Consider the following 21777-nt stretch of genomic DNA (forward strand, 5'->3'; position numbering starts at 1 on the left):
GTAAAATGAGCAAAGGAGGGTTAAGCTTTTCATCGCTCTTGTCTCCCGGAGCGCTGGACCACGGCGGTCGCTTCCACTGCGCCGGCGCGATTTGGCGTCTTTTGGCGTCTTCTCAGCGGGCCCTCGAGCAGCCTCTCAGTGCTGAGCTTCGAAGCCACGCAGACCCGCCCTGTCTTTGGTAGCCTTCCAGGTTCTTCTATGACCCCCGGCACGACGCCTCGGCCTCACTTCCCTTCCACTGGGAAGGCTCGGGCTGCGGCCGCTAGGCCACGATGGGTAGAGCGCCCCGTTGGCCACGAGTCTGTCCGCTCCGGGGAGCATGCGACGTGAGACTCGATGAAGCAAGACAACAGAAAGGTTGGGATGTAAAAAGCGGTGTTGAAGAAGAAGAGACATGGGAGGCTCAGTTCTGGGTCCCAGGAGAAGCATCCCAGCAGCGACCCAACGCAACGGTTTCATCTCCCTGCGTTTGGGGACTTGCGCAGAAGTTTCCAGCCATCTCAGATCCAGTTCAAGGGGAGAGCAAGCCGGTGAGTGGACGAGTGTTTTGCAAGAGGGGCACGGGCGAATCAGTGAAAATTTAGAGTCAATTGACTCTTCACTGAGCAAAAAAGAAACAATCTCTGGTTGTGTCGGATGTCGCCGTCTCGACAACCAGCAGGCATCCCGTGATGACGGAGTGGATTGCGGTTCAACAGGACGGATAGAAGTGGGCTTCGCAGAAGCGACCAGAACAAAGACGAACGGGTAAACACATCAGGAGTTTGGAGAAAACAACGGCTGGATCGCAAGAACGGGGACACGGGAAAGGCCCAGTTGTCAAAGACTCCAGCGTCCAGTCTCACCGAGGAAGGGATCGACGTTGTTTCCTCATTCTGGCAGCAAGCCCAAGATAACGACGTAATGCTGCAGTTTTGGATGGTTTAAAATTGACAGTTTGTGTGACTGTGCCTTGGAAGAAACACAGGGTTGCTTTGGATGCTGTAGGGAGAAGACCTGTGCCGTCAGCGGCTTCGGTCGACCGTTTCCTGTTCCTGTGATTGAGTTCATTGGTGGCGGCAAGACGGGTAAAAGTCTGCTTGTCGGAGCGGGAAAAAAAAGTACTGTAGGCACCTTTGACGCGACGGGGAGTTGAAGTTCCGCTAGGCTCCATGATGTCTGCCCCGAGAGCACGCGCAGTCCTTCCACAATGGCACAAGCGTCCGGCGTCCAGAGCCGACATCAAAGAAGAAAAACGGCGGCGAGGCGAAAGGGACAGTGAGAGACGGTGAGTACCGTCGCAAGTCCCCGATTCATGGATCCATGGGATTCCGGGGACAAGGATGGGCTTCGAGGCCCGTTGGAAGCGGAAACGGCGAGGGCAGAATCGAGACTGGACTCTTGTCTGGCTCTCTGGGTGCGTCGACCCGGAGAGGCGGTGCCAGACGGCCGAGGACAGGGCTACGTACCCCCTGCTGGCGCTTCCCAAGCTCCTGCACCCTTGCCCTTGTCGGCGCGGCTTCTGTGAGCCCTGGTCGGCCCAGGCTGTGGGAAGCCCTTGTTGACAGGGAGAGACTCGCTGGAAAGCTGGGGCTCGGCCCAATGTGGGACGACAAGTGGGAAGATGGGATGAGGAGATGGTAAGAGGTCAAGAGGATTGCATAGCATCTCTGGTGGGATCAATGACAACACAAAGCAGCAGCGGCGGGGGGCATGATGAGAAATCGATGAAGGATGAAGGCGTCAAGAGAACAAAGGGCGGGATGAGCAGGAAAAAGAAAGGAAGAGAGAGAAAAAAAAGAAGAAATTTGAGCTACCGACGATCTTTGCGTCCAATGGAAATGGATCGGAGGGGAGCTTGTTGCCATGTGAAGGAAGGAGCTGCCAGAAGCCAAACTGATCTTGCCTTTTGTGGCGTCCATCCCACGGATCGATATCACAGATTGTCTCAGACGGCCATGATGAATTCAATCGAGCATCAAACAACAAAGGGAGCATCACAATTGAGATCCAATGGCTCGGTAAAGTCAGTTGGCTTGTTCGCCAATGATTATGGATTCTCAATTACCAATTCACCCCTTCGCAAAACGTCGCTTATGCTCGGAGTCCCTATCTTCAGGGTCCTCCTCCCTCTGGTTCCCTCGGCGCATGTGCTTGTTCACACTCATGGCCTCCAGGATGTTTGAACATGGCCCCCCTCCTTCAAACAGCGAATAGCTGCAGCCACTCGTCTCATTGTGTGTTTGTTTCGTCTGCGCGGATATACATGCACATAGTGTCATGGCCTCGAAGCTGTATGTATGTAGTCTGTTGTCGTGTCGATCAGCCCAGGGACAACGCCCAAGACTCAGGAACTAGAGCCACGGAGAACGCAAGGATTGCCCCCTTGCACGCCCTGTCTCTCCCGACTCCATGTCTCTTCTCCAAACGTCCAGCCTCTTGAGGCTAGTAGAGGGCTTCTCGTGGTAAGGGCAGGGCTTCTCCGGAACGACATCTCTCTGTCTTCCGGACGAGCTGGCCAACCTCCAGTCCCCCACTGCAGAGCCTGCAGAATCCACAGAGAATGCCGCGCCCCACTCGACTGAGCGCTGGAAGAGCCCTGCCGGAACCCACTGTGCCCTGTGAGCGTCCACTGGAGGCAGAACCCAGTTGACTCAATTGCCAGTCCTATGATCCCCTCGCCCATCTCCCCATCCACATGTCCCCTTTACCCCCATCAACACGTCACATACTCCCCCTTCACCGAGTCGCGAAGCAGGAGTCGACAGTAGCCGCGACAAGGCCAGACACGGCGTCTCAGGCGAGCCAGCCTCGACCGAGGGCTCCTCCCCGCGTGTCCCCCCGGACAAGTCACCCAATCCTTCATCCCTGTCCCAAAATGGTATAACGGCGCTGCTTATACTGTCCGCTGCACGCAGCATCGACAATTGACAAATCCATCACCGCCAGTCAAGCCGCAAATCAACGCGCGCAGGTTAAGGGACAGCAAAAAGCACATGGCAGGATACTTTGTAGAGAACGCACAAGCATATGGAGTCTCTCCTCACCGGTCATGTCAAGTTCACCACACAGCATTGGATGATCCAACAACGTACAGTACATACTCCGTACATACTTCACACATACATAAAGTACAACGACGATATCACATCACATACACACCTACAGCCGCGGTACAGTAGTAGCAGCAGCAGCAGCGCAGCGCAGCGCAGCAACAGCAGCAGGCCCATGTAGTCGCGCCCAACCGACGGCTCAACACGTGGACGACCGAGCGCTTCGTCTCCCATCATCCATTCAAGTTACTTCGGCCCTGTCCTGTACGGATACCGTGCTGCTGTCTGGCGCACCCCAGCCAGCCCAGCCGCCCGCCGCCCAGACGCCCGAGAGAGCCATCACCCATGCATGACCTGGTTTCCCGCTTTTGATATAACCGTCGTGTCGTGTCCGGCTAGTTCTCTCCCTCTTCTTCAACGGCCTCTCATCGGACAAGGAAATCCTGCACCTCCACCTAGAGTCTCCCTCCCCTCTCAATCACCCAGAGGAACCATCCATCCGTTTGTCTCTGTCCTGTCGCTTGTTACGAGTCACACCCGCCTCACGAGCGCTAAAGCAAACGGAGCCAACCACGACCAACCAACAGTTGACTCAAGGCATTGGAAAAAGCAACCAGCGATTCACCCGACGACCGGACTTTGTTTTTTTCAGAGCGGGCTCGCTACCAAACATCAACAAGAAAGAAAGAAAAAAACAAGAGTCAGCACCACACAAGCTACTGCTACTACGCCCAGGTTGGCACCGGACACAGCCCACTAAAAAAAAAACCCACCGGTCGGGAAGCCGTCGCCTCGTGGACTGTACCCAACCTACCCCACCATTTTTCCGCCCAGACCAGAAGTCGCGACCGGAGCCCAGGCTTACAGGATCAGAGAATTGAGGAGACCCGCCCGTGCTCGCTCCTGCTCCTGCCCTAGCTGCCCTCCACTGCCCTGCCCACCCACCTTCCAGTACTTCCACCATCCCACCTGCCTGCAATCCCACCCCGGTCTTAGAGGAAAGAGCCCCCCCCCCCCCCCCCCCCCCCCGGATCCGCCGCCACTGCAGTACCTTTGTACCTACGTACCCAGCTGCTGTGCCACCACCGCCATCCACATCCACACCCACATCCACCTCCGAGGCATCCCTCTTTACTACTAGTACTCCTCCTCCTCCTCTTCTACTACTCTTTTTCACCAACACCAAAACTGTACATCCCAACCAAAATAGTCGTTCGCTTTCACGTCCTTTTCGACATCTACGGCTTCGACCGTCCCCGGCCGACATCATGTCGCCCAATCTCAAGCCGCTGATCCTCCCGCAGCTGGTCCAAGAGCGCCGCAAGTGGGATATCCAACAAGTCAACGCTGAATGCGACCTCTCTTACGTCTACTACACAACAAACTCGTCTTCGTCCGATGTCGCCTCTCCCGTCACCCCGACTTTCTCTCCCAAGGGTCACTTTCGAATGTCGAGCTCGGCTTCCTCTCTCGACCTTCCTCCTCAACTGCACGAGAGTCCTGTTTCTCCCACCCAGTCCGTTCACCCCAAGGCGCCCATGCGACTATTGCCCGATGTGCAGGAGGAGCCTTTGGAACCCGAACACGATGAGGATGACAGCCCTGATCTCGAGGATCACTTTGGTCTCTACAGCTGCCTCTGTATGTCCCGTCCTTTTGGTTAGGTCGTTAGGAACCGTCCTCGACCTTTTTCCTGTTTCCCTGCTGGCGACCTTGGAGTCACTGACCTAATACTTTCCTGTTTAGGCGACGAGCCCTGTGAGCACCGAGATAGTTCCGAAGATCTAATGTTCAACGGCAACCTTGTGAGCGACTACGACATCGACTACGACATGGGCTTCCTGAGTGACGGTGACGTCCCCCCCGAAGCTCCCTCTCGAAAGAGGTCGGGTACCGACTCTCCTTTTGCTGGTCTCTCGTCACGCATCGGCTCGCGACTCCCTAGCATGTCACGATGGAGATCCAACAGCCGCGCGCGGGGCAACCCTATGCTCTCTCCCAGCACCGAGCTTAGCCTGGAGAGTGTCGTGCTATCTGGAGGCCCTTCGAGTCGTTCGTCGTCCATGTCTGCCCCGAGCCGACCTGGCCAGGACCGTATGCCGGAAAACACTGGCCTGCCTACACCTGCAGTGTCATACTATGGAAGCACCGAGAGCGTCAACTTGCCAGCCACCCTGCCTGCGCCCATCGACATTGAGAAGGCGCAAGCCCACAAGGAGCGGTCGAGTTTGGAGCGAGAGCGTGGCCTGGCTACTACTCCTCTGCTTCCTCCTCTTATGACGAGCCCTCTCAGTGGACCCCCGCCCGAGTCGCCTCTTCAGTCACCCACCGTTGCGCCTCACTCGGCAACTGTCGACATGCCCTCACCGCTACCGCCTTCAACCCACTTCCCTCGACCGTCATTGAGCACCAAGCCGTCTGTCTCTTCATTCCGACACTGCCCCAACAGCCCCGAGCTGCCGCTTCCTCTCCCATCGATTCTGCAAGAGCACGATGAGTGGTCGGACCGCCTGGGACACGCCAACTTTACCATCACGCCTCAACCTTACCAGCCCGAAACCGTGAACCTCGAATCGCTCCGGCAAATGCGCCACGACTGGGATCTGGCCCGATGTAACTACACCAAGCACCTGGTCCGAACGGGCGAGAACTACGGCGAGACGAGCAAGATCTTTGCACTGACCGAGGCCAAGTGGGCGGACCTCGAGAAGCGATGGAGGACAATGCACGACAACTTGATGGAGCAGATTGTGGAAGCTACCAGCTCGGCACCTTCATCAACGAGTTCCTCCCGAAGCCGAAGCCGTGGTCGCGGACGGGCACGAGCCAGCAGCGGCGGAGCTGCCCTCCTCGGACGACCTCCCACGGACGACGTCTTTGCCGGAATGCAGTGGCGACGGCTCGAGGACGGACTTCCCAGTGCGATTCCACGACTAGTTGACGCAGATGGCAAGTTCCCGGCGCGAGGCGACGAGGACATTGTAGGACCCATGCAACGGGACGAAGTGATGCTACGGACGCACAGCGAAGAGCGCAAGGGAGCACGATTCTGGAAGAATCTGGCCGAGAAGGTCGGACTCCGAAAGTAATGGATTCATTCGCCTGATGAGGCGATGCGATGCGATGCGAAACTCGAAGATCAACGATAATACCTATTCACGACCTTGATGCGATGACGACTAGACAAAACTAGAAGTCATTGAACGACACGGCCAGCTATCATGGGGTTTGCCTGGCATTTCTATTTCTCTGTTGTTCTTTTTTCTTTCTACTTCTTCTCTTTACTTGCGGAGATACCCCGACTCATGTCACTCCTTTTTCTTTTTTGGGATGATTCCCTGTATAGCCACGACGGCAACTCGCGAACCCCTCGCGTTCTGTACTGAGCAGACAGACGCGTGCGCATTAGTTATTATTGGTTATTGTCTACTCTAGACTTGTACATAAATGGATGGATGGACGGGAAGGGACTGGATTGGAGGGGCGTTGCCAGGGACATTTGTTTTGCAGTTGAAAAAGTCAAAAAGCTTAGATCAGGAGGGAGGAAGGCGAAAAAGGGACAGAGCGGTATCAGCCTGTCCCTGGAGTTTGTACTGCTTTTTTTTGGTTTGGTTGATTCTACCCTCTTGAAGGGTGCATGGTGGTGGTACACACATGCACGACATACAGGTTCAGATGCAGACACAAAGAGACAAACAGTTGAGTTATCCATCGACAATGGATGGCAAATGCAGATAATGGACCTGGCCAGGGATGGATGGATGGATGATTGGATGAGCATCTCTGGCAGGTTGGGCAAAACAGGACAGGACAAAGAGGGGAAGCCAGAGACGAGCATGACATGACACAGGGGGGTGGTTTGTACAATCATGTGTATCGAGAGGAGAATGTCTGTGTCTGTGCCTCTCTAATGGCTTGGTGGAGGGTATAGGAGAAGCCCTCGGACCATGAAGAGGTCAATGAAGTAAAAGAATAAAAACGTTGAACAAACAAGTTGTTGTCCCATGATGTTATTCGTGAGTTGCTCATGTTGCTCAATGGTGTTTACTAAATGTTTCGATCGACAAAGAATGTTTCGTCGATCAGACCACCTCTGAAAACTGACAGGATGCAGTGAAGCCATCATCCTTGAAAAGCCAGAGACGGTTGATCCAAGCGAGGCAGAAGGGTTTGAGCGTCACACTACCTGACGCCGCGATACGATACGATGCGACCCCTCGCTGGGAGCGGGCGGGCGTCGCCTCAACCCATCCAATCCAATCCAACATGGACGTGAACAACTTTTCAGGGCTGAACGAGGTAAAACCATGACGACAGAGGCTTATACCTCAACCCCGCGTACGGGTAACATACGCGTCGGAGAGTAGACGCCACCGCGTTTGAAGACCGACATGAAAGGGATGAGCCATTGGACATGAAACCACAACACAGACAAAAGGCTACTTGCATGGAGTGTGTGACACCATTTTTTTTTCTAATGGAAGGATGAGCCGGGTTGGTTCTAGTCTTGACAGATCTGAACATGTCGTCGCCCGTCAAAGAGGTGGGAAGTACAAACGGGAGGATGCATTCGGGGAAGCAAAAAAGAGGGGGAGAGAGGTCCAATGCTGTCTCGGAGTTTGTTGATAAAGTCTTTGGTGTGGATGGTGTCTCTCGTATTCTGTTGTTTTCTGTATGCATACACGACTATCTTACGCGTCTTTTGTTCTTGAATAGACTGCAAGATACAAAGAGTGAAAGCTTCTATATGTGTCACCTGTCGCTGTAAAGTCGCACAGCGAGGATAGGTCCTGTTTGACCAAGTCGCGGGGTTGATGCGGGACAGGCCCTGTGCACCTTTGACAGGATATTGTGTATGCTTTCTGGTTTATATAGACGGGACGAGGTAAAGTCGGCTGTGCCTGTCGTGAATACTCGGGTATGCTATGTAGTGTATGCAGAACGGATGTATAAGGCTGGGATACTGTTGATCATGACTATGCTTGGGAATGACTTGATCACTCTGTGTTAAGCATAACGGGTGTTGTCGATCACATGTAGATCCATTCAACCGCAGTCTTTTCACGGATATATCATCGGTTGCTCCGAATGTTTGAGTTATTCTGCCCCACCTGTTTACTCAATTGACACATCGTAGAGACAATGACTTGGACGCAAGCCTTATTGTCAAATGCTTATTCATCATTCATCCAGTGATGATCCAAGACTGAGGAGACACATGTGAGCCTGTCGCTGGAAATGACGTGCACTACTTGATCTGATTTTGGCATTGGGTCTAAGACACAAAGTGAGGACATCTCTGTCTTCAAGTCTTTCAGCCCTGTTTGAGGTTTCAAGAGCCAGGAATCTCTTTGCTTGCCCAGGGACTGCTATTATATGCCGAGCTGGGATCTAGATCAATTGTGATTAGCCTCTTCTTAGACTTACTGAAGTATAGATAAGGAATTAACACATCATCATATAACCTTAACAAAGGCTTAGATAGTGCTCTAATAGTGGAGATCGATCCGCTCTGGCAGTCCTCGTTCGAAATGCTGGTTCATCATGTTGCTCACTAAAAGTCTGGGAGTGATGAGGCGACTTGCAAGGTCACCAAAGTTAGTCATCTCCATGCCAACAGGCCCTGGACCTTGTGTTCTATTGAGTCTCGGAGGTTTGTCTTGGCATCACCCTGGTCGTTTGTCGATGCATATCTATAGGAGAGGCTGATTGATATCCTTGTATCTTGAACGACGCTGCCTCTATAGAGCATCTACGGAGCGTCAAAAGACAACTAGCAACTACCTTGAAGCTACACTAGAACTTTGTCGCCAATGTACGGTATACATCATGAACGGCTTTTGTCGACTTGTCTATTTGTTACCAGGGACGCCAACTCGACGCCCATTCTTAGCCCTGATATCCCCGCCGACTACTAGAAGAGCTCTGGGGTCGTCCAGCACCCTGGAAAGAACATCAAATCAGACGAAGTCCGCACAAAAGACGTCCCGACATGTTCTCCTCTTAGAAGAACGCGACCAACTGGCGCGATTAGAAGGGAGGGGGTGGCTGCGAGGGGGGAGTACTGAGCAGCTGAGGGATCCCGGAAGAGGTCGTAGGCAGGAATGAGCTCCTCAGTATCGGCCTCTATTAGACCGTCATCTCTATTAAGGCGTCCTCGATCCACTCGCGGATGCGGCGCCGGGCCCCATTTACGATCATGGAATGGTAGTGGGTAGGAGTTCGCGCGCGCGCTCATGTCGGTCGTATTGCCTCATGAACAGCGACATGGACAGACCCAAGCTCCCTACAACACGGGCGATCTAAAGTCGCCTCCAGAGACCGCGGGCAGGGTCGGCGCGGGTTTTTTTTTTGGGACTCTCCGCCAACGGTTCTGGAGCTGTTCAGTTCATGGCCTTGGAGGCGCGAGACTGATCAAGACGGTTGACGGCCAGCTATCGTGGTATCCTCGGCGTTCTTGGCCGGGTTGACGTGCCAGTCCTTGATCTTGTTCCAGGCGGTGCCATGGTTCTTGAGGGCAGTGATGCAACGCTAGATGGCGGTATGGAAAGTGAACGTCTGGTCGTTCGCCGGCAGGGTTGGTAGCGCTTAAGCAGCGCCCCTCAAGGGCATCACAGAAGTTCCAGTACCACTGGGCAGTGCCAACCTGAGTCGCCCCGTTCAGGTCGCCAAAGACGCCCAACGGCTCCTAAGAATAGCCTCGTGGACGAAAGGCGCTCAAACGCGGCACTCCTGGTGTTCGTACTCTACTTGAAACTCCTAATGCTACCACCCGAAGCACTATGAAGGATCACACTGCCTTCTGGGCCCCCAGAGCTCCCAGCAGGTGAGAACACTCTGACCCAGACTCCTAATGTTATTGGTCTGGGAATCTCAAACAACATCAACCATACTCCTGGCGTCGAGACACCAAAGATGACCAGGGCTGACCAGACGCTCGTGATGTCTTGGGACGAGTTGCCTCAGACTACTCCAGCTGAGAAGGCTAACCGCACTCCTGGCCCCCAAACACCCAAGGTCGCTGGTCCTGATGAGACCCTTGTCATGTCTTGGGATGACTTGGCAGCTGCTACTTCTACTGTTGAGGCCGAGCCTATTCCTACCCATGAAGCTACGCTCACAGGTTGCCCCCGCGCAAAGAACGGCTGGCCACCGGGTTGATGGCGCCATTACTGGGCCTCCCATGCCTGTATTCTTGTTCATCACTCAAGAATAGAAACAATTCATGGATTTTAGAGATGATGCCTATACATGATGACTGGGCAGTACCACATAGTGTTGAGTTCTCTTCAGACACATGGCAGACATCACGAAAGACTACACACAAAACATCACGAGTAAAGAGATCAACAGGCACGGCGTCAAACATTTCATTTCCATACACGAGCCTCCCGGCTCTCCCAGTCCAAAACTATCAATCGTCTTTCCTCGACGAGATATCCCATAAAAAAAAATAAAAAAAAATAAAAAAAATAAAAATAAAAAACACAAACAACCGACCAACACAAAAACCGACTCAGACACAACTCAGACAACAAACGCAAACACAAACACAAAACCCCACTGTGGTATCTTGCGCGACCACCAAGGCCGCGCCCAAAAATGCTTTTCCCCCAACGCCCCAAAAAATGCAGTCATACTCGTTGAATTACCTCCTCCCTAGGAGGATCGGAAGCCATGCTCCCCCCCGTTGCCATCTTCCAAAAAACACCACGCTCCCTCACGACTGAGAGCGGGTTCGAGCCCGCGTCACCCGCTGGGGCTTGACGGGCGTGCCGTTGCCCACCATGCCCAGATCCTCAGCGGCCTTGACGGCACGCTTCTTCTGGGCAGTGGACTTGGGCTTGGCAACGCCCGTCTTCCCCTGCGTCACCTTGGCCTTGGTAGGCCGTCCGCCCTTCTTGGGCTTCGCCTCCTGGACGCTCTCCAGGGGCTCCCTCCACACCACCGACTTCTTGCCCTTGCAGGCACTTGACTCACCAGACGCCCGGCTCGCGTCCGAGTCATCCTCACCCTTGGTCTCTGCGTGCTTAGCCAGGACCTGGGCGGGATACTCGGCGCTCCCCTTGTTCCTCTTGGTGTTGAGGCGCGTCTGGTGTGTCAAGTCCTGCTGCTCGCTGCGCACGCTCGAGTTCAGGACAGCGCCGCCGTTACGGCCAGCGCCAGACCGATTCAGCTTGATCGGAGTTGGGATCGACGACTTGGGAGCACCGCTGGTCTGCTCCCGCGACCGAAGTCGCGTCGATCGCCGTGTGACTGGGCCCTCGTCCTCAGCCACCTCCGTCTGCTCCTCGACAGTCTCCGTCACCTCTGCTGTTGCCTCTTCAGCATCGGTTGGGAGATCTGTCATCTCGGTTGCCAGATCTGTCTTCTGGCGTGTGGTCTTTGTGCGGCGAGCTCGCTTGGGCGTGGTCTGCTTGGACTCCTCCTTGCTGGGCTTGACCTTCTTGGCAGGCGACTGTACTTCACCACTATCGTCATCGTGCTTGCGCTTGTTCTTCTGTGGGCTCCCCCTGTTAGGGCTTCGTGCTTCCAGAGGTTGTCGCTTTGCAATCGACGCCATGGGAGATCCAGTCTCGGTGGTGGTGGTGGCGATACTCTGGCGGGAGCGCTTGATGAACTCTCGCATGTACTCGCGGCCAGGGCTATCGTAGTCATGGCGGCGCGTGTCTGCTGTCTGGGCAGGTGCTTCTTCTTGCGCAGGCGTAGTGTCGGGAGTCGTCTTAACTTGGAGAGCATCAGAAGGTTGGGTCGTGACCTCAGCGGGAGCAGTCTCGGCGGAAGCGGTCTCAGCAGGCGTGGTCTCGGCAGGTGAAGTTTGAACGGGAGTGGCGTCAGAAGGGGGGGTAGGCTTGATCTTGGGGACGGGAGTTGTCTCCGCCAAATCGTCCCAGGACACAGCAAGGGTACGGTCTGCATTCATCTGCACCGGGGTAGCTTCTGATGAAGTGGCCTTGGCCTTTGGAGCCGGAGTAGTCGCCGCCAGATCATCCCAGGACATAACAAGCGTATCGTCTGCCCCGGTCACCTTTGGTGTGTCGATGGCAGGAGTAGAGTTGATGTTGTTCGAGATGCCTAGACCAGTAACATCAGGGGTCTTGAGAAGCGTGTTAACACCGGGGGTTCCTAGGACAGCTGTATGGTTGGCCAGAGAAAGTTCGTCATGAGCGCCGAAAAGCAGAGTGTTCTCCCCCGCGGGGAGCTCTGGGGTTTGGAACTTGGTACCCTCATTGAGCGCACTGAATTCGGTGACATTGGGAGTTTGCAACAAAGTGTTGACACCAGGAGTGCCACCAATGTTTGTGTTGTCGACAGGAGTCAAACCGTTTTGAGGTGAACGAAAGAGCAGAGTGTTGTCCCCAGCGGGGAGCTCTGGTGTTTGGAATTCGTTCTGGTCTTTGATCACACTGAAGCCAGTAACATCGGGAGTTCGTAGCAGAGTGTTGACACCTGGGGTACCGCCAATGTTTGTGTGCTCGGTAGGGGTAAAGCCGTTTTGAGGGGAACGAAAGAGCAGAGTGTTGTCCCCCGGGGGGAGCTCTGGGGTGTGAAAGCTAGGGGTGGCGGATATATGAGGGGTTTCGAGCACACTGTCAATGGTGGGTGCCTGGTTAACAGCAGGTGACTTGAATGTGATTCGTGGGGAGGAAGAGATGGAGGGTGACATGGAAAATTGAGATCCATCGAATCCTTGGCTCGCGGGGAACATGTGGGCGTACTCGGCCGATAGCTTAAATCTGACAAAGAGTCTGCCGTTCTGCTCAGTGACAACGACCTTAGCGTGTCCCTGGCATCTGTCGTCGGCCATGCGAGAAAGAGAGTAGACGGGAGCGGGAGGTGAAGAGACATGGGTCCCGAAAATATCAGGGTTCTGGCGCATGTCGATGTTCACAACGCCGTGCTCAATCGTAGCGGTAGGGGTAGGGTGAGTAGCGGGTTCAGTGACAGTGTCAGCATCCATTGTAGGCTCAGGCTCTGTGGCCTCTCCGACGACGCTAAGTTCGGCGGTGCGAGCAACATCAAGGGCAGACACGGGTTCGGTAACCTCTTCAACAACACTGAGTTCGGCGGCGGTGACAATATCCATGGTGGTCTCAAGCTCGGAAGCTTCCTCGACGGCGCTAGGTTGAGCAGCATCAATGTCGGTAGGAGTAGGCTTGGCGGGGGTAGAGGTGACAGAGTCAAACAAGGAGCCAATGGAAATGTCATCGCGGAAGATGTCCTGCTCTTGGAATCGAACCTTCTGGGGAGAAGAAGAAGCGCGGCGGGCCTTGGCCTTGAGGTACTTGCGGAGGAGGGGCTCACTCTGGCGTCGGCGGGCCTTGTTGACGTTCTTGATACGCTTGGGCTCACTGGCCTGAACAGAGGTGTTCATCCAAGAGATGGAAGAGTTGAAAGCTGGCGAAACGGTACCAAAGTCAAAGGTAGCGAGCTCAGTAGATTGAGGAGTAAGTTCGAACTGAGGCAGCTGAGGAGTAGTAGGAGGAAGGAGAGCGGCCAGGCCGATGGGGCTGTCGGTCTGGATGGGAGTAGCGGGTGCTCGCATAGGACGCACGGGGCTGAAAGCCTGAGGGGTGGAGGGATCGCGTCGGCTCCATCGAGAGGGAGTGGGAGCGACAGGTCGGGCGTGAGTGAGATGTTCAATTGAGACATCCTCAAAGGTCTCGGCGGATTGGGTGAGAGGAGTAGAATCGATACCGCGAGGTGTAATAGCAGGCTTCGCGGGGTTGGGCGATTGCTGAATGGGAGTAGAAGGAGCCGAATCGGACTTGGTGGGAGATGGAGAGGCCTTGGGACTTGAGCCAGGAACAAGCTTGTAGACACTGTTCGTGAGAAGGCGCATGCTCTTCTTGATAGGGCTTGTGAGTCTGGCAATTCGCTTCTGTGGCGATCGCGCTTCGGCGTGGATGACAGGTCGGAGGATGGCGGTTGGAGTGGGTGGTTCGGTGTAGTCGGTGACATCAGACAATCTGGGTCCGGCAGAGACAGGCTTGCGGACGTTGCGCTGAGTCTGGCGCATGATGTAAAGAGCCTCGGCGATTGATGCCGTCTTCAAGCTGACCTGGCCGTCGCCGTTGATCATGGCCCGTTCAATGATGGGGAGAAGTTGGTGATAGACGTTAAGCTTGTTACCTCCGTTGGGAACAAGTGACACAGGAATATCGATAGTGTCGACACCGGCGTATCGCTTCATGGGCACGACTTGGACAAGTTCACCGCGTCGGGCTGCAATCTTGTCTGCAAGGTGGGTTTCGGTGGATGTGGTCATGTAGTAGTTGGTAACGTCAACTAAAGACAAGTCAGTAAGTGAATCAGTGGCAGAAACGGTAGACACACCCTTGGCCAACATCCAGAGGTTAGCGAGTTCCGCTTCGGAGCAAGGTTGTCCTTCGAAATCGACGTCTCCCTCAACAGGCTTGAAGTCCACACTTCGATGTCGAATGCGTCGCGACTCTTCCTCGAGAGTAAACTCATCGGCAGCTGGCTCAGGCTCAGGCGCGGGGGTCTTGAAGGTCTTTGTGACAACGGAGTCGAGATGGCGGCGTCGAGTGCAGAGACCAACTCGCTTCATGATCTGGCCGGTCTGACCAGTCGAGGCATGGCGCTGGATCGGGATGCGAGACCAGGCTGGAAGTCGAGAAATGGGTGTAGGGGCGGCGAGATCTGTGCTCCATGACCTACAATCGCGTTAGCCATCTCGTGCGTGGCGCAACAACATTGTGCGCAAGCCTACATGTTGGTGGCTTCTGTGCCGGTCTGGGCGCTGGAGAAGAAGGGGACGAAGGAGGTTGAGACAGGTTGACTTGGGAGTAAATGTTAGTACACAATAGAAGCTTCAATAGGCAAGGTCAACAGGAAGAACAAAGAACTCACATCTTCATGGGTGATTGCCCGAAGCCCCATTTGGGGAGATTCGCGGCCGCCATCGCGAAGGATGTGCAGCGCGGGAACGAGAGAAAGTAAACAAACTGCCTAACACAGCGGGGCAACGATCAAAGAGTCGACGAGAAATCGGTTTAAAAGACGAAGCTTTGAATAAAGTTCGAAAGTATAAAAGAAGAATCAGTTGACTCGAAGATCGTGAAAGCGCAAAAGCGTGTGCGAAAGAGGAGAGAAAAGTTCGGGTACGAATTGCGCGGGAAGATTGTTTGGTGGAGAGGTGTGTGTTGTGTGTTTGTAGAGGTTGCTGGGATTTGTGAGTGTGGGCGGGTACGCATCTGCCAGACGCGTCGAGGTGCGGTGCCAAACAACCGCGCAGGTCACGTGGGGCGCACCCTTTTGGACTCCACTCTGCACAACGCGCGATGGTCGCCAGTGATGGCCGCTGACAGGGGATGCAGTGAGGGGTCAGGGTTATTCAAATCGACGCGCGCTGCTCTATTGTCGAAATTTACTGGTTAAGGAACGTCTGTTTATTTCTCGACACAATGAGGCCCACGTCGCAAAGTCCCGTTGGATCAAGGACGTTTAAAGAACAGAGACACTATCAGTTGGCGTCAAGCTTGGAGCGCATATAAAATCATTAGAGTAGCGCCCCGAGAACCAATCGCTTGAGCCTAATTAGACCTGGACTGAAACTCTGCCGATCAGCCACTTTACTGGCAATTCCCGAGCGGCCTGCGCATGGAAGGCCCCCGTTCTTGGTCTTCAGGGATCTTGGCCTCACCGATGTTTGCGCGTGGTGCGATGATTGTCTGGCAGTAAATGAATGGAAATTTGAGGCATGCAATGCTACATTGGGGTATATTCGCAAGACCTATTCCTGGCACTTTCCGTTCAAGTTTCGAGAAGCATTCGGATGCATCAGATCCTTATCAAAGTTGAAGTTCAAGATTGCAGGTCGATAAAAAACGAGACACCAGTACCATAACATCAATCTTATACTCCTCTAAGAATAGCAAAATTCGCAATTAAAATAATTACGTAGCATACAAGATCTCTTCTAATGTTACCCTACAGCTTCAATGCTCATTACTACGAAATTTGACAACCCTTTGCTCTGCACATTAGCAGCATTCGTCAACTGCACAAGGTACCTTGTTGACTCTGAAGCCGCCCGCCAAGCATTCACACATCTCAAGCTTAGTCATCCAGACAGCTCCCCCATTTCGGCAAGGAGGGGTCCCGCCCCGCCACTCGGTCGCTTGAGCCGCGTGCGACCAAACGTCATCCCTCCAGGCGGCCATCTCCAGACACCCAAACCCAACCTCAAAAGCGACCTCTCCTCCAACGAAACCCCCCTTCGCCGAACCGAACAGTCTCCTCCAGTGAACAACATGAACCGTCTCTTTGGCTCAAAGCCCACGGGCCCGAAGCCCTCCCTCAACGGCGCCATCACCAACCTCGACACGCGCATCGCATCCCTCGACACCAAAGTCAAGGCCCTCAACGGCGAGCTGGCCGCCTACCAAGAGAAGCTATCACGCATGCGCGAAGGACCAGGGAAGCAGGCCATCAAGCAAAAGGCGCTCAAGGTGCTCCAGCGGCGCAAGGCGTACGAGGGCGAGAAAGAGAACCTCGAGAGTCAAGTGTGGAACATGGAGCAGGCGCAGAACATGCAGGACAACCTCAAGAACGTCATGACGCAGGTCGACGCCATGAAGACTACCAACAAGGAGCTGAGGAAGCAGTATGGAAAGATTGACATTGACAAGATTGAGAGGCTGCAGGATGAGATGGCGGATCTGATGGATGTTGGTAACGAGATTCAGGATAGTCTGGCGAGGAGTTATGACATTCCTGACGAGGTGGATGAGAGCGAGTTGGATGCTGAGCTCGAGGCTTTGGGTATGGAGGTTGAGTTGGAGCAAGAGATGGGTGGTGCTGTGCCTGGTTTCCTGCAGGACGAGGTTGTGCCAGAGTTTGTCGATGAGCCTCCTCAGACGGAAGACAAGGTGAAGCAGGTTGCGGGTTGATAGACGCTACGACACTGGACGGTATACGAGGATAGCATCACATGTATCCAGGCGAATTCCTTTTGCTACAGGCGTTGGTTGGATAAGGAGGGTCTCGCTCGCACAAGCATACAATTTTCACCACTGTTTCAAACCGCATCTTGACTCCAATATGTTTTTTTTTTTTCTCTTTTCTTCTTCTCCATCCATCGCTGTATTGTGATCCTACAAGAATCCTTCCTCTATAAGCACATGATATATAATTGTCGTACACTCTGAATTCCAAAAAGTACGCCGCCTCCTCTGTGTGATCGAGTTGGTGGTACAAGTTCATATTCCAGAAATTCCGAGAAACCTCCCCCCATCTTTGCTTGCTATTTCGTAATGCAACCAAAACAACAAAAAACTCCCTGCTCAAATGAATGCTGCTTTCCATGGAAACGAAAGATTCGAAAGGCCATCGGCTTATGCTTTTAGTTGACTGTTGCAAAGAATCGCACAGCTTCCTCCAGTTCTGGGTCCTTGTTACAGAAGTCCCATCCCACGATGACGGGGGCTTGGCTGCAGCAGATAATCTTGCGGGCGTCAAACTGAAGCTTGAAGACGCGCGCTGGTGAATTCTCCGCCGCTGCGATGTGCGGGTGGTGATGGCCTGGGGGTATGATGTTTTGGGCCATGTTCTGTGGCTGGCCCGGCATGGCCGGCTGTACAGGCGGCGCTCCTGGAGCTTGTGCGAGTGTCACAACAGGAGGGTGTACAACCTGTCCTCCCAAGGCAGGGTTAATCGGCATACCGGGGACGGCGACGGCAGCACGCGGGGTTCGTGGTTGACCAGTTCCGTTGCTATCTCCAGAACCCCCTTGGCTTGATTGTTGCCGCGGCGGCATCTGACTGAGCTGGAGAGCAGCCAGAGCCTCTGTCACCACTGCCCTCAACTGCGCTCTGGCCAACGGTGAAGTTTGGCGCTCGATGGCTGATTGCAAGTGAGAGTGGTGAGCCAGAGTAACGGGGTACGTTTTGAGCACTCGCTGTAACGCGGCCGGTCCATGGGGCACGGTTTGATCGATAAGTGCCTCGTATGAGGCTGATGTTCGCTGGTTGTCCCCATGGTGATCTCGAAGCATCATGGGTCCCGTTGACGAGCCACTCGCAGGCGGAGAGCGAGGTCCATTTGCCGGGTTCGCAGGCCGGCCTTGCGTAGTCGCAGCCCTCGCCGCCGCCAGGTTAGACACGGCCGCGATAGCGTCACGCTGAGCAGCGGCAGCCGCCTCCTCCTGTCGCAGGTGATGAGCAGGCTTCCAGACACCCTCTTTGTCGCGCCTCCAGACGATGATGCTCTGGTCATAGGAGCCGGATACGATGCGACCATACTTCCTACCACCACCGCCGCCAGGGGGTAGCTTAGCCCCAAATGCCTGGACGTCCTGGGGTCGGGAGCTGCCTGCATTTGCCCGACGATCTCTCCGGCGTCTTCGCTCCAGGTTATGGTCGATCTCGCCAGCTTCAAACGCCCTGAAGTACTCGGCATCCACCGCCTTGGCCTCTGCCTCGTCCTCGGCCTTGCTGTATGGTAGATCTCCGAATCCAGCCTGGACTGTGCGAACCAAGTGGGCGTGTCCTCGCAGTTGAGCAACCCTCAATCCGGTGGGCGCGTCAAAGATACAGACCTCGTAGTCGCTACTGCCGCTGACGATTCTGCGCCCATCAAACTCGACACAGGCGATGCCTTTCTCGTGCGCTGGGATTGTCTGGGTGCAGACCTGCTCGGGCCAGTTCCATACCTTGATGTGCCTATCTCCGGAAACGGAAACAATGGTCCGATCACGAACCTGGATAGCATTTACGGCGGCACTGTGCCCGTCCAAACGACCAATCATGGAAAACGCGGGCCTGATGGGAAGCTCTTGTGACAGGTCGGGCTCGTAGCCGTACCGTCGCAGGTTGGTCGGCACAGGACTCACCAAATCGTGACCACCATATCCCAGATCCCCATGGCGCAGAGGATGCCTGTTAAAGATCTTGATGGTCTTGTCTTTCGATGAGGTGACGAGAATCCGCTTATCGAACCGCACGTTGAGCACAGACTCATGGTGGGCTCTAGTCAACTTCTGAACCAACTCGCCGGTAGAAAACTTCCAAATGAAAACGTTAGAATCACTGCTTCCAGAAACAAGGAGATCCTCTTGGGGATCAGCATCAAACTGGAGGCAGAGCACAGAGCCCACATGGCCAGTCAACGGCGGTCGGACCAGTCGGCGTGTATGCACATCCCATATTCTCATAGTTTGATCCCTGCTACCGCTAACAAGGAAGTTCCTGTCGAACTGGAGCGTGTAAACACACTCTTGATGTCCTTCCTCGGGGAAGTTTGGATGGGGGAACTGAAGAGTAGTAAACTTTCCCAGCTCCCAGTTCGACTCGAGTCTGCGACGCATAGCATATAGGTACCGCCAATTAATGCGATACCGGTTCCTGCTGACATCCCAAGCATAGAGATTAGATGGCGGCAGCATATTGGATGCGTCGGCGGCTGACATGGGTGGCATTGAGAACTCGGTATCGCCGCTTGGCTCCTTACGCTTTCCTCTGGTATCTGATGATGAAGAAAATGTCCGGTCTAGGCTCGGGATCCTAGTGCCATCAAGGTCCATCTCTCCCATAGGGACAACCGCAGGCCGGCTCGACGAGAATGACGACGTTGGACTACCAAACATGCTTCCTGCAGTTGAGCCATCATTAGGGCCGGGTGTACGGTCGCCGTCGGTCATCTCGAGGTCTTCATCGCTATTCACAACGGCGCGGATCTTATTGGGATGTGCGTCCTGCATCGACTGGAGACGGTTGAGTTGGCGGATCGAATAGTTGAGGCCATTGTTGACTTTGGCCTCGCAGGCAACGATCTCGGAGTTAATGGTCTTCCACCCTTCCATGTAGTATAAGCGCTCCCATAGCTTCCGGTCCAAAGCCAACTCGTACCAGGCCCGGCATGTCTGGGTCACGGCAACTAAAGAAACGGGATCCAGGCAGCCAAGGATCTTGAGGCAGATTTCGGCAGGAAGGTACTGGATAAAGTCGATGTAGAGTCTCGGGTTTAAACGGTGGACGATCTCGGCGATGACGGACGTGGGGAGGTTATCGAGAAGAGCCATGGTCAACTCTGTAGATATGTCAGCAACTCAAGTCGACGAACGAGTCGAACGGCGACCAGTACCAGTCTTGACCTGAAGCGGAAGAAGGGACGAGTTTGCGACTAGCCATGCGCTCAGGTCGGAGGGAGATCGTAAGGAAGCGAGAGCAGACGAGAGATCTTGATTGACAGTGGGCGTAAGAGGATCTTCGGAGTAGCCCTCGTCAGGCTGGTGGGCAGGAGAAAAGGGATCCATGGAGGACAAGGACTCCTTCTTGGACATGGCTACGAGGTTCGAAGCCCCTGTCGATGAAGCAAAGCCCCAAACGGGAGACCTAGGGGAACCAAGACGCTTGGAGCGCGAGATTCAGCGCTGGACCCAAAGATGCGCGTGTGTCGTCGGGGATGGGGCTGGCTCAAAGGGTTGGGGGAGATCGGTTCGTTCGGTGGGAGGACGAAGCGGTGCCACAACAGGACGCGCGGAAAGCGAAAGCAGCGCGACGCAAGAGATCAAGCGCAGAGTAACCGATGTATGGAACAGGACGGGAAAGTATGCACACGGATATGTACCGAAAAAAGGGAAGAGCAGGATGCTTGAACTTGCGGACGCGATGGATGAAATGGGATGGAATGGAATGTTGGAGACGATGACCACCACGGGGATGAATGTGACGGCGGTGGAGGTGAAAGTGGAGGTTTCAGGCTCCACTCATTCACTGACTGCAAAAGCGCATTGGATTGATCGACCGAATCAATTTGATTGTTTCTCTGCCGGCCGATACGGGCGCGGCTGTTTCTGGCCTTGTACGGTCTAGCGCTGAACCCTCAGCTGTGGCTGCCCCATAGCGGCAGTCGACGCAGGGCCAGCCCCCTAGAGGTCAGGGGGGATTAGGCTTCTGGAGTCGGCCAGCTGCAGCCTTACAGAGGACGACTGCGAGTCATTGTCCTTGTTGACAGGCTGTGGATGGATGGGAATCGGCATCATCTGTGCCGGAAGCAGTGAATTAATCGGAGCTATTGGCTTTCGATCGATCAATTCTCATCTTATCGCTCTATTTAAGCCTGTCTGTCAATCCGTGCGCAGACGATGCGGCTTAAACGTTGGAGGCGGCAGCCGTCAACTGGGGTGCAGCAGCCGACAGACGGGACGGGAGGCGTCGGGTCAGCAAAGGCCCAGGCGGGGCGAGATCTGAGTCTCGGGTAGGACAACCACGAACCATCACAAACAAATACTTTAATTGACATGTCGCCTTTGTCATTGTATTTGTGAATCAAGGTTGAGTCGTCACCTAGCGGATGGATTTAGATGATATTAAGACTTTCTTTAGCTTGCTTGCGTTATCCATTGCGCAACCTCGAGTCAAGGTCGCGTGACCTTGGATGTGTATGGGCAGCACAGAGAGATTGGCACCCATCTACGCGGGCGACACCAGAGGATTAAGGGAATTAGTTATAAAACTTTCTACCAAACAATCAAATAATCAAGAAATTTTTATTATAGTTTATTGATCATATTTAGAAGAGGATTAAGTAATATGTTTATCCTCATGTCTTGTATTTTTCTTAACCTACCTAGGTGCCATCTCTCCTCGCCTCAATGCAGATTAATGATGCAGCACGTATCGCACCAGGCAGCCACTTGACGCAATATTACCCCAAAAACACCAAAGACAATGGAAATTAATTGCTAGAAATACAACAGGTAGGGTAGTACAACCACGCC

At 54.3% G+C, this 21777-nt stretch overlaps 6 protein-coding genes across 6 annotated transcripts; 3 read left to right on the forward strand and 3 right to left on the reverse strand.

The window, feature by feature from the left end:
* Nucleotides 1-272: 272 nt before the first annotated feature.
* Nucleotides 273-1623, forward strand: NECHADRAFT_75686 (uncharacterized protein; the record flags this gene model as incomplete). The annotated part of the gene is made up of 3 exons (XM_003053948.1): nt 273-530; nt 968-1100; nt 1214-1623. 3 exons carry the CDS (start codon nt 273-275, stop codon nt 1621-1623), a joined length of 801 nt encoding a protein of 266 aa, XP_003053994.1.
* Nucleotides 1624-2333: 710 nt separating this feature from the next.
* Nucleotides 2334-3209, reverse strand: NECHADRAFT_75687 (uncharacterized protein; the record flags this gene model as incomplete). Its single annotated transcript, XM_003054645.1, has 4 exons — nt 2334-2591; nt 2712-2847; nt 3075-3093; nt 3146-3209. 4 exons carry the CDS (start codon nt 3207-3209, stop codon nt 2334-2336), a joined length of 477 nt encoding a protein of 158 aa, XP_003054691.1.
* Nucleotides 3210-4300: 1091 nt separating this feature from the next.
* Nucleotides 4301-6121, forward strand: NECHADRAFT_75688 (uncharacterized protein; the record flags this gene model as incomplete). Its single annotated transcript, XM_003053949.1, has 2 exons — nt 4301-4673; nt 4779-6121. 2 exons carry the CDS (start codon nt 4301-4303, stop codon nt 6119-6121), a joined length of 1716 nt encoding a protein of 571 aa, XP_003053995.1.
* A 4631-nt stretch (nt 6122-10752) lies between these two features.
* On the reverse strand, nt 10753-14959 carry NECHADRAFT_75689 (uncharacterized protein; the record flags this gene model as incomplete). The annotated part of the gene is made up of 4 exons (XM_003054646.1): nt 10753-14321; nt 14370-14710; nt 14767-14835; nt 14907-14959. The coding sequence occupies 4 exons, from the start codon at nt 14957-14959 to the stop codon at nt 10753-10755; spliced, it is 4032 nt and encodes a 1343-aa protein (XP_003054692.1).
* Nucleotides 14960-16309: 1350 nt separating this feature from the next.
* NECHADRAFT_30741 (uncharacterized protein) lies at nt 16310-16948 on the forward strand (the record flags this gene model as incomplete). Its single annotated transcript, XM_003053950.1, has 1 exon — nt 16310-16948. The coding sequence occupies one exon, from the start codon at nt 16310-16312 to the stop codon at nt 16946-16948; it is 639 nt and encodes a 212-aa protein (XP_003053996.1).
* A 452-nt stretch (nt 16949-17400) lies between these two features.
* Nucleotides 17401-20310, reverse strand: NECHADRAFT_31774 (uncharacterized protein; the record flags this gene model as incomplete). The annotated part of the gene is made up of 2 exons (XM_003054647.1): nt 17401-20084; nt 20139-20310. The coding sequence occupies 2 exons, from the start codon at nt 20308-20310 to the stop codon at nt 17401-17403; spliced, it is 2856 nt and encodes a 951-aa protein (XP_003054693.1).
* Nucleotides 20311-21777: the final 1467 nt, after the last annotated feature.

Source organism: Fusarium vanettenii (assembly GCF_000151355.1).
Source record: "Fusarium vanettenii 77-13-4 chromosome 1 genomic scaffold NECHAsca_1_chr1_3_0, whole genome shotgun sequence".
Lineage (NCBI taxonomy): Eukaryota > Fungi > Ascomycota > Sordariomycetes > Hypocreales > Nectriaceae > Fusarium > Fusarium vanettenii.